Source organism: Sus scrofa, chromosome 13, assembly GCF_054392235.1.
Source record: "Sus scrofa isolate SSC_HxYL_T2T_F1_AM1 chromosome 13, Sscrofa_HxYL_maternal_Yorkshire_Landrace_v2.0, whole genome shotgun sequence".
Classification (NCBI taxonomy): Eukaryota; Metazoa; Chordata; class Mammalia; order Artiodactyla; family Suidae; genus Sus; species Sus scrofa.
The window spans coordinates 181217872-181230658 of NC_139395.1; the positions used below are offsets into that span (position 1 = coordinate 181217872).

The 12787-nt window shown below is 35.1% G+C and overlaps 1 protein-coding gene across 10 annotated transcripts in view; it reads right to left on the reverse strand.

Annotated features, from left to right (window-relative positions):
* The window catches only part of ARL13B (ADP ribosylation factor like GTPase 13B), an 82500-nt gene that overhangs the window by 15669 nt on the left and 54044 nt on the right, over positions 1–12787 (reverse strand). For 8 of the 10 annotated variants that reach the window (XM_084989147.1, XM_084989148.1, XM_021070732.2 and 5 more), the window contains 4 exons: positions 11134–11239; positions 9822–10024; positions 6494–6608; positions 1701–1926 (listed from right to left, as the gene is read on the reverse strand). In XM_084989147.1, the coding sequence (XP_084845273.1) occupies positions 1701–1926; positions 6494–6608; positions 9822–10024; positions 11134–11239 (650 nt within the window). Of the gene's footprint in view, positions 1–1700; positions 1927–5319; positions 5391–6493; positions 6609–9821; positions 10025–11133; positions 11240–12787 lie in introns of all 10 variants that reach the window. The other 2 variants (XR_014823589.1, XR_014823590.1) reach the window with 2 other exon arrangements.

A 12787-nucleotide genomic window follows, 5' to 3' on the forward strand; every position in this document is an offset into this window, starting at 1 on the left:
GATCTCAAGTTGAGAGGAGTGTGTCTCAGTACAGCCACAGATGAGAAGTATGATCTTAAATTACTCAACTCCTCCAAGTCCCTGGTTTCCTAGTCTACATAATGAGAATAATATATCTCAGGATTGCTAGGTTAAACAGCACAGTGCTGTGTTAAATAATAAAAGGCATCTGAAATCATGCTCTAAAGTATTACATATAATGTTAATTATAATAATTATCATTACATTATAGTTATATAATTGACTATCTTTTTTTTTCTTTTTTTCTTTTTTTCGCCTTTTCTTGAGCTGCTCCCATGGCATATGGAGTTTCCCAGGCTAGGGATCGAATCAGAGCTGTAGCCACTGGCCTATGCCAGAGCCACAGCAATGCGGGATCCAAGGCATGTCTGCAATCCACACCACAGCTCACGGCAATGCTGGATCCTTAACCCACTGAGCAAGGGCAGGGATTGAACCTGCAACCTCATGGTTCCTAGTCAGATTCGTTAGCCACTGCGCCAAAACGGGAACTCCTATAATTGACTATCATATCTTCCTATGCAATATTTTCAAATCATTTGCCAAATCATTTTGTTCTTTAACAATGTATTAATTCCAATATATTTAGAGACCACTTTCAGTCTATTTTTTGTTTTATTCTGTTGACAGAGCTATATAGGTACAAATGTGGCTACTCCAACTTTCCAAATTACAAAAAGTATTTAACTTTCAAACCTAATAATTTTTATACAGCAAAATATCCATGTTAACTAATCTGCACCTCAGAGACTGAGATCTTATTTTCATAAACTCTTAGATATTGTGTAATTCTTACGTATCATGGAATCACACTTTTAAGTACAAATGGCAAGGAAGAAATGATTATTGCATATCTCCTGTGTATCAGGCCCTGTGCTTAGAACATTGTAGGGTCATTTTTATGATAAGTAAACCTAAAAGCCTAATGAAAAAAGATGACATTTAAGCCCATTTTAGACATGAGGAAATTAGGAGTGAAGGATGTTATATCATGTAACATATCTAGTAGTGAGAAAGTCAGGATGCTACTGTAGGTTGTCTAGTCCAAACAAAGGCTATCTCTCTATAACACTAAAAGACATGAACTTCCTGTTAAATCACGTAACAACTTAGAAAAAGAAAAGCAATTATGAATCAAAGATTTTATATAATATTAAAATAAGAGGAAAATGGCTATTCGATAAAACCTTAAAAATGCTCAACTGATTATGTCTATATCCTATGGAAATAACAAGTAAAAAAAGGAAATGATGCTGACTGTAACATTATGAAGATTAAGAAAAACAAAACAAAACAAACCCTTCAAAAACTTTAAACATTTTAAATACATTCCAAGGACTCCTGGGGCTATGCGATATTCCAAATTTATGAAAATATAATTAAAAACCAAATATTATGCTGAAATTCTTTTAAGTTATAAAGGATTAGATTTTAAGGCATCGTGAATAAAAACTAAGCAAACTGACTAATGATTAAAATCCACAAGAAATATGACATTGCATTTGGAGATGAAAAAAAAATCTTACAGAACATTTTTTCTCTGAAAATAACATGACAAGTGAAAGAAGTATTTTTAAGTTATATATACATATATTTGTTATATATAAAACAAAAATAAATGAAACAAATATAAAATAACCATATATACATATATATATTTTAATAGCTAAATTTATCACCTGGTTCTGATGATCGGTGGTCTGTCTCATCTTCATTTTCCAACTGGTGTGTTAATGCCTCCTTATAATTTTCTACTATTCCAAATTCATCATTTTTTTGGCTGCTGTCGCTGATCTGGCTCTGTGTCTCTATTTCCTCATGCTCCATTTCATGTTTCAGGAGGGAGCCATCACTGTCTTTCTCCATATTTTGCCTCTTTTTCTCTTTTTCAAGTTTTTTTTCATTCTACCAAAAATGAAATATATCATTTTTAATGTAACAGTTGTATCTAAGAGAGTTTTAAGGAAGAATTCAAATAATCCAAGAGCATTCTGTAACTTTAGGGCACTGTGATATTTCTACTAAAAATTATCTGTTGAATATAACATTAAAACAAACTAATTGCCAAACATTCAGAAAACAAAGACTCCATAAAGAAAGAAAACAAATGTAAGTGGTAATTCCATAATCTAGAGATGACCACCATTTGATGTAGTCACTAAGGGGTGCTTTTCTTTGCCTGCTCCACACACATACAGACATGTACCAGCCACAAACATACATAAATGTGATTGACTGACTCTCTCGATATATATCTATGTATATGCATATGTTTTAAACAAAAAAAGAATTGAAGTTTTATTTTACTTTCTTTTCTTAAAAAATTTTATTGGAGAATAGTTGATGTACAATGTTGTGTTAGTTTCAGGCATACAGAAAAATGTGAAACAGTTATACATATGCATATATCTATTCTTTATCAGATTCTTTTCCCATATAGGTTATTAAAAAATTGAAGTTTTAATTTAAGAATACACATTTCTTTCTTTGTCAATCAATATATGAAGTGCTTAGAATAGTGCCTGACACATACATAATAAAGTGGTAGCTATGAAAGTATTATATAATGCTATGTGTGTTAGCTATTACTACTTTCATCAACTACATTATTATTTTGAATGGTTCTATCATAACTTATTTCACCAATTCTTAACCAATGGACAAAGAAGTGATTTTCAATTTTTTACTATTAAAAGAAATACAATTACTGAATTGCCTCTTTAGAATAAATTCCTAACAGTTAAGCTGTTGGATCAATAGGTAAGCACGTTTTAAAATGTGACATATCACAACCTTCTCTCCAGAAAAACTAAAGTTAAATAACACCATAGTCAAAGGATTGAGAAAGTGCTATTTCCCCAGTGGTTTATGGAGTTCCCAGGCCAGAGATCAGATCTGAGCTGGAGTTGTGACCTAAACTGCAGCAACAACGGATCCTTAACCCACTGTGCTGGGCCAGAGATCGAACCTGCATCCCAGGACTCCAGAGAGGCTGCCAATCCCATTGCATCACAGTTGGTACTCCCCCCCATATATATATATATGTATTTTTTTTTTTTTTGTCTTTTTAGGGCTGCACCTGCAGGAGTCCCCGTATCTGTTTTAATGCTGGACATCATTATCAATCTTTTCTATCTCCACCAAACTAATAAATATTTTTTTTACCTCAGTGCTTATTTAATTTGATTTTTTATTTTTTATTACTAAAAGATAATCTATTAAACATCCTTATTGCCATTTTTATTTTTTCTTTAACCACCTACGAAAATCCAATAACCATTTTTCTATTAATAGAGTCTCATTCACACAGTAATTTTTAATTTTTTTAATTTTTTTTTTTTAAGAGAGAAGACACAAATTACCAACACCAAGACTGTTTATTTATTTATTTTTGTCTTTTATATTTTTAGGGCCACACCCATGGCATATGGAGTGTCCCAGGCTAGGGGTCAGGTCGGAGCTATAGCTGCCGGCTTACACCACAGCCACAGCAACATGAGTGAGATACAATCCAGGTCTGCAACCTACACCACAGCTTCATGGCAATGCTGGATCCTTAACCCACCTGAGCAAGGCCAGGGACTGAACCCACATCCTCATGGATACTAGTCGGGATCGATAACCGCTGAGCCATGACAGGAACTCCAACACAGTAATTTTTAAAGGTTCTTTTTTTTATCTCATGTGTCTCAAATATTTTTTATTAGAATTTGTTTACAATTTTTATGTTTAAACTTGTAGAACAGCCCTTTAAAAGCTAAATATAATAAAATCTACATTTTGTCACTATAATTTGCAGCTTGATTATTCTTCTTTGAAAGTTTCTCCTCCTCTAAGTACATACAAATATTTATACTCTGTATATCTTTAAGGTTTCTTTTAATATACATTAAGTCTTTTGAAATTTAATTTGGTATTCAGTTTTCAATAATTTTACTTTTTTCCAAATGATTGTTCAGTTTTTCTAATATCCTTTTCTCCCAGATTTGAAATGTTAGCTTTTTTTTTTTTTTCTTTTTATGGCCACACCTGCAACATAGGGAAGTTCCCAGACTAGGGGTCAAATCAGAGCCGCAGCTGCAGGTCCATGCCACAGCCATGACAGATCCAAGCCACATCTGCGACCTACATCGCAGTTTGCAGCAACACTGGATCCTTAATCCACTGAGCAAGGCTGAGGATCAAACCCATATCTTCATGGACACTATGTCAGTTCTTAACCCACTGAACAACGAGAACTCTGAAATGTTACTTTTATCTTATATTAAATACTTGGGTATAATATGCTTTGCTACTATTTGTTCCATCGATCTATTCTGGAACCAATACCTCACCATTTTTAATATCTATGGTATAATCAAAGGAATGAATGTAAGGTAATAATATAAGGAGAAATTTTATGGGAAAAAAAGAAAATTTTCTCAGGAAAAAGGAGACCATGGATCATTTATTTCTAATTGTTTCATTTCTTTTTCATTTTTGTTTATTTATTTATTTATTTATTGCTTTTTAGGGCTACCCCCGTGGTATATGGAAGTTTCCAGGCTAGGGGACTAATGAGAGCTGCAGCTGCCAGACTACACCACAGCCACAGCAATGCCACATTCGAGCTGTGGCTGTGACCTATACCACAGGTCACGGCAACGCCAGATTCCCGACCCACTGAGCAAGGCCAGGGGTCAAACCCACATCCTCATGAATACTAGTTGGATTCATTTCTGCTATGCCACAACGGGAACTCCGATTGTTTCATTTCTTTACTGGTGATTTTCTTAATTACTGTAAATTAAAAGCATAATTGTGCTTTCCCCATGTGACTTATTAATTCAGGGGCTTCAATATAAGATATTCCATGCTGTATAGCAGTACTGTTCTTATTTTTATATTGTGAAAAATACAATGTTAGTAGAAGCACTAAGCCTTTCAAAGTAATTTATAACCATGGTACTATAAAATAATTGGTCAGTATTTACTGGGTGAGTTTTATTACACATAGAGTAAATCAATGTTTCAAAGCGAAAAGTCAAACTTGATTTCTTTTCCTTTTCCTCTACCAATATTTTTTAAAGAACATAAAATTTGAAAACACAGTATTTAATAGGATGAAGACAAAACAATAGTTCAAGTTATTATAACTGCTTTACTAAGAAAAGAACAAACTTAAGATACATTCACTGAGGTTAGTAAAAAGATTAAATACAATTAACTTTCTGGAATCTAAACAACTTAAGATGAAGTATCTCATATAATCAATTACAAAATAAAGCAACACCAAAAACTATCCAATCATCTTCTTACCTGTGGAGCTGCCTCCCTCCTCAGCAGCAGCCCCAAGGAAGAAATAACCATCCACCTTTCCAGCAGAATACCTGTGTGGAAGGAGGCAGTGATAGGGGAAGAGGAATGGAGAACATACAGGCGGCTCCAGCAAGCCAGCTGCCACATTAAGCTCTGAGAATGGAGAGGAGGTTTAGGAAGCTCTGCCACTGAGGAGGCAAGGCTGCTGAAGGTGATTAAAGCAGGGCCAGTGCAAACTCTGGACACCAGCAGAAAATGAAAACAAAGACACAGATATATCGACAGACAGACAGACACACACACACACAAACACACACACACACACACAACCCCTTAGCTTTTTCATGATTAAAACCTACAAATTAATTCTGGTAAAACTTCTAACACAGAAAATTAAAATAAATGATATTCAGATACAAAATAATTTATTTTAGTTTCAAACATTAAGTACCCCAGAAAAAATAACTAGAAAATGATTTATGTACTCTAATGCATCATAAGCATCAAAATAATTATAAAGGAGTAGTAACAGCAATACAGGGACAAAGACAATGTAAATAAGAGCAAACATATTGCTATCATATGAAGTAAGTGACAAAAAAGATTTATCAAACAGTAACTATGACAGTTGCCACATGCAATCTTCATTTTTTTTTTTTTTTTTTTTTTTTGTCTTTTTGCCATTTCTTGGGCCGCTCCCTCGGCATATGGAGTTTCCCAGGCTAGGGGTCGAATCGGAGCTGTAGCCACTGGCCTATGTCAGAGCCACAGCAATGTGGGATCCGAGCCGTGTCTGCAACCTACACCGCAGCTCACGGCAACGCCGGATCCTTGACCCACTGAGCAAGGCCAGGGATCGAACCCGCAACCTCACGGTTCCTAGTCGGATTCGTTAACCACTGAGCCACGATGGAAACACCGCAATCTTCATTTTCATTCTCAGTTAATTCTGAAGTCATCTTCCCTTTTTACATTAGATCAAAAGATAAATTTGACAAGCAAGAAAAAAGAGCAAACTTTTAACCTTTCTCTCCCACTTAATTTCTTTCACAAATAATAAACCTCTGGTGAAATACTTCTACCTCCATGCCTCCTTTCCCAACTCCCTGCCTTCTTTCTCAACTTCCGACTTTATAACTCAAGATATAAAAATTACATTTGCCACCATCCATACCTCAATGATTACAGATGCTATTGGCTGGAAAGGATTAACAATAATTGGTTCTGGGTCCAACTCTGCCAGACCACTGGTTCCATGGTGTTCAGCCTGCTCTTGCTCTCTTTGTTCTCTATTGTTTGAGGGAAAAAATTTGGAATTCTTTATGAGAAATGTTGGACCAACTTTAAGAACATTTGCAATAGGTTTAAGGCTATTATATTCAGTAATTTAAACATATGGACATGGCTTTGAATTCTGAGAGTTTTCCTGAAATCCTTATGCAGGTAATAGGTCTCTATCCCCACATAGAAATTAATCATCTGAATTTTTTTTTCTTTGTGGCCATGTCTGCAGCATGAGGAATTTCCTGTGCCAGGGACTGAACCCAAGATACAGCTGGAACCCAAACCACAGCAGTGACAATGCCAGATCCTTAACCTGCTGTACCACCAGGGAACTCCAATCATTTGAAATTTAAAAGAAAGAAATGCTGATGAAATTGACATTCCCTATGACTTTTTTTTTTCTTTTCTTTTTTTTTTTTTTTTGGTCTTTTTAGGCCATACCTGCAGCATATGGAAATTCCTAGGCCAGGGGTGGAATTGGAGCTACAGTTGTGGCCTATGTCATAGCCACAACAATGCCAGATCTGAGCTGTGTTTGGTGATATGTCATATGTAAACTAGATAACAACTGTTGTTTTACATTAGTAGAAAAGGCTATACAAATAAGTTGCCTTATATCACTCATATTAATAAGTACTTCTATATTAATTACTATTGAGACTTTTAATATCTCTTTAACTTACAGTTAATGTTGTCCCATAAATGATAGTAATAAGTTACTAAAAAAAGCAGCTGAAGACAGAAACATGACTATTATGGATCCGCAACTAGATTATGGCATTTATTAATTAAGTTCTATGATGGAAAGATATTTCCTTTCATTCTGAATCTAGGAAGCCAAGATTTGGAGATCTGCAATTTACTACCTTCGTGACCTTAGACATGTATCTGGATTTTTCAACTTCAACTTCCCCATAAATGTAGATAAAAATATCTAATTCACAGAGTTATTTCAGATAAAGTAATATCTGTGAAAGCATTCTGTAAACAAACATACTTATAGGACAGTCACTGTTACTAATGTTATTCATTTATTTGTAACCAATTTCAGGTATCCGGCATTGACATACTATTTTCAGATACAAATAATAGCTTGTTCTACTGTTTTTTCAAAAATATCTAAGCCTATTAGATTGGATTTAACAATGTAAAGTTTTTTTAAAATTATTCTTGTCTAAATACCAATTTACTTTTATTCTAGAGTCTCTGTTCAACAGGAGAGGACTAAGAGCACTGGTAGCATGGCTGGGAAAAAGAAGGAAAGGGGAATGGGTACCAGAAAAGCCGTCCATAACATGATGTAGAATGTTTTTATGGGAAAAGTAAAAGCTTGAAAAAAAAAGTTAATTAGATTTCTTTTATCCAACTCAATTTTTGGGTTCTTGTCTTTTTTTTATTTTTTATTTTTTATTTTTTATTTTTTGCTTTTTTAGGGCTGCACCCATGGCATATGGAGGTTCTCAGGCTAGGGGTCGAATCAGAGCTATAGCTACTGGCCTATACCACAGCCATAGCAATGCCAGATCCAAGCCACGTCTGCGACCTACACCACAGCTCACAGCAACGCCAGATCCTTAACCCACTGAGCGAGGCCAGGAATCAAACCCGCAACCTCATGGTTCTTAGTCGGATTTGTTTCCGCTGTGCCACAATGGAAACTCCTTGGTTCTTGTTGTTGCTTATATTCTAAATGGAGAAAAGGCAAAGGAGCCTTCAGAAAAGTAAGACCATATATTTTAATACATAGAAGGTATATTTATAAAAACAATTTATTGTAATGAGCTTTATATCATGAAAATATAAATCAAACATTCTCAGAGGAACTAAAAATCTCACATTGGTATCAGAAGAGACCTAGACTGACCTGCTCATGTTATTGAGCACTGAGGATAGAAGAGTCATCTTCCTAAATATTTTCCTTTAAGTCCTATCTCTGAATTAAATGAAAGATACCAGCCATCGGAGGTTTTCCTTGACAGTATAAAGAGCACCTGGCAAAAACATCACCAGGGTAGTTAGTGGGTTACTGCCTACAGGCGGCAACTGCTCAGGCACATGGAAGACCAATGCTACTTAGGTAGGTGGAAGACAACTTTGGATCTTACAGGAGCTCACTTGGAAATCTTTTTGTCTCTCCCCTCCCCTGCCATTTAACAAACCAGTGCAGAAAGAAAGAGAAATCTTGGGATTAAGTACTAAATTCAACACCTAAGCAAATCTGAGTACGTTCTTCTAGCATTAAGATTACTATCAATGATTCTTTTCTTTTTTCTTGTTTTGCTTTTTAGAGCCACACCCACAGCATATGGAGGGTCCCAGGCTAGGTGTTCAATCAGGAGTTATAGCCACTGGCCTACACCACAGCCACAGCAACTTGGGATTTGAGTTGCATCTGCGACCTACACCACAGCTCATGGCAATGCCAGATCCTCAACCCACTGAGCAAGGCCACGGATCGAACTTGCACCCTCAGGGATACCAGTTGGATTCATTTCTGCTGTGCCACAACAGGAACTCCAAGATTATTACTAATGATGCTGTGATAGAATTCATGTAATCATTTTTTTAAAATTCAGAGTTTGCTAAAATTTTCCTTTCAGGCAACATGTGTATAAAATCATTTTTAAAATATGTCTTAAAAACCTATGATGGTGCAAATTAGTCTACTTTAAGACAAAACTAGGGTTGAAGGTCAGATTTTGCTCCAGCTGGTTGACCTACTAACAGCTTGCCTTCTATCTCTGCTGAGACTAACAAAGGGTTTCTCAGTCTAGTGACATACTCTTTGCTATGGGAGACTACCCCTTGCGTCACAGGATGTTTAGCAGCATCTCTGGTCTCTACCCACTAGATAAACTGCACTCCAACTCTCCTCAGCTGTGACAAGTAAAAATGTTCCCAGAGCCAAATGTCCTCTGAGAAGCAAAATCACCCTGTGGATTGAGATCCACTGTGCTAAAGGTACTTATAGGAAATGAGATAAAAATCTTAAAACTGTGATAAATAATAAATAGCTGAGGAATAAATTTAACTGCTGTAACACCACCAGGAAAATTAGAACCCTATTCTCCAAATTTGTGCAGGTCTACAGAAATAAACAAAATATAACCTAGTATCTTCCTTCATATAAAGAGGAACCTATATAGACAAAACTTAACAAATTCATAAAAATGTGGTGTTTTTGACTTTTCATATGCATTGTGAACTAATCTACTTACCTTTCCTCGCGTAATTTTCGTACTCGTTCTGCCCTTTCTCGTTTCTCTTGTTCCTCAAGAGCACGTTGTTCTGTTGTGTCTTTTTGGATGCGTTCATTTAAGGCATCAAAGTCTCTTGCAATAATATGTAGCAGCCAATAAAGGCCTTTTTTAATGGACTTATCAATTTTCTTTCCATATCCCAAGACTGCTGAACAAGGTTCCTGAAAAATAGCAATTTAACTTGACTTGATTAAAACTAAAACTTCTCTACAAAAATTTACTCATTAAACCATTAAGTATAATTACTGGCAAATCAAAATTAACCCACCAAATTAATGATATGAAGACCTGCTTCTTTAACTTACAAAACACCTCTGTAAGATTACTACATTAGTACATACACAGAAGCTGAAACATTTTATGGATCATATCTGTAAGCTACGATAGCGGTTATGACACAAGAAGCTGACAATGCCAGTTAAATTTAAACAAACTCAGGAGTTCCCATCGTGGCTCAGCGTAAATGAATCTGACTAGTATCTGTGAGGACACAGAATCGATCCCTGGCCTCGATCAGTTGGTTAAGGATCTGGCATTGCTGGGAGCTGTGGTATAGGTTACAGATGTGGCTCATATCTGGTGTTGCTGTGGCTGTGGCATAAGCCGGCCACATTCGACCCCTAGCCTGGAACCTTCACATGCTGTGGGTGAGGCCCTAAAAAAAGAGACAAAAATAAATAAAAAAATAAACAAACTCATTGAAAGACAAAATTGATCCTTTAGAAGAAAAATACCCTTACTTATTAAAAACAGAATAAAGTTTTACTTCCTTATACCAGGGAATTTATGGCAGAAGCATCTTTTAAGGTTGACAGCCTAACAATCACTTTCTGAAACCAGAATAAATGATTATAAATCTCCTCTGTCCATCTGTCTTAAGATTGCATAACTCTCCTGATAATTTTCAAAACTCTTTATAAACTTCTCCTAAGTTTAAATTTTGTATTTATACTTTCATTGTTTCACAAAACTTATAGCATGATGTGTTTGCATCGCTCACAGATCCTGTCAGCAATGTCCTAAACAAAAAACAAATCTATAGTCTTTGAAATAACTAAACAGAAACAGTAAAAACTAAACAGAAAATAAATATCACCATATTAAGTAATATCAAATGAACAATGAGAATAGGATTTCCTAGGTTAAAAAAATTTTTTTAAACACAACAAATTATTTTGCTAGTTGCCTACCCCTTAATTGCTTATCATCTTTATAAAAACTAAGTTATGCTGAACATTATTCATAGGGAAAAAGAGCCCCCAAAACTTACTATTTGACATAGGCACTTGTGCTCATTGACCAGTTTTTCCAGAGAGAGACATTCAATCACATCAGCTTCTCCTAAAGCCCCTTCCTTATCTTGTTTATTTGCCAACCTAGAGAAACATAAGTGTAGTCTTAGAGCAAATATATAATCAGATAGTCACTTAAAAAACATTTTGACCATGTTTTCATTTCAAAGTTTTAACACTACTGATTACAGAAAATACTGGTTTTAGAGAATATTGTGCTATTTCATCATTTTTCTCTTATTACTGTTAAAGTAAGTTTGAAAGAATTGGCCTATAAAAGGGAAATTACGTAAATAGAAGTGTCAAGAAAACAAGCAGTAGATCAACAAGCCAACCAAAAAAGGTACAAACAGAAAAAGAAGTGGACTAATTTCCACAGCACTCAGCCATCAATTCCAACTTTCACATTAATTATATCTTCATCTTAAAATACATGGCATCATAATGTAAAGGTCCTTATCTCATGTTCTTTTCTTCTTAAAACACAAACTATATCATGTTTTAAATTCCCAAATATTCATTCTGAGTTTGTATTATTTGAGCTCATCTGTACTTCCAGGGCATCAATGTGTCCACATAAATATGCAATTTACTGGACAGGTGAGGACACTTTACCTAATTTACTTGGCACAGAAAACCTTATACTCAATTAGGAACAAATTGGGGAACAACAAATTAAAAAAAAATTCTAACAAAAATAGGATTTACCATAAAATATCACTATATGCCTATCAGATAGCAGAGGTCAAAAAGTTGAACAAAACACTGTCTTGATCAGAGTTTGATCGATATTTCAGACAAATATATATTATAAATACATAGAATAATAAATCTAATGAACCCTTATCGCCTATCTTTAAAAGTTACCAGTATTATACCATTCTTACTCATGTATATATCTTCCAGCTTCCCCCATCAAACATATCACTTCACTCCAAAATTTAAAAATTGAAAAACATTACCACAGCATCACTGTAACATCTAAGTTCTTTTAGGTGTACACCTAAGTGATATATCTAAATTCAGATCCAAACCAGACACATATTACAATGTACTATTTTAAGTGTTTTTGAATTATAGCCCCCAGTGCCAACACCTCCGACACCTGCAACACTAAGACCACCACCTTTTTTCCTCACATGACATCTATTAGTAAAACAAAACAAGTTATTTTTCTATAGACTTTCTCACGTTTAGGATTTGGTTGGTATCTTCCTTATGAGGTCATCTAACACACATATGCTGTATTTCCTCTCTAATAGTTAAATATACAAGCTGGGTGACTTTCAAGTTGAAATCTATTTCCTGGCAAGCCTATTTCATAGATGGTACTAGTACTTAGGAGGTCTATAAAATCTGATTGTACCTTTCAGTGGTGGTTAAATGGATCTATGGACGCAGGCTGGAGTCAGTCTGACACATCCAAAACAAAGTTTTCCATTATCCTTTCATCTAATGGTTTCAGCAACCACTGATGAACTCTGTTTAACACCATTATTGTATAAGAGCTTATAAGAGCACAACCCTTCTAGTTCTGTATTCTGTCTCCATTTACTAGCTGGACTTTTGCTAAAAAGTAAGCTTTCATCAACCACATGATGACTCACTTAAACACAACTCAGAGAAAAGTAA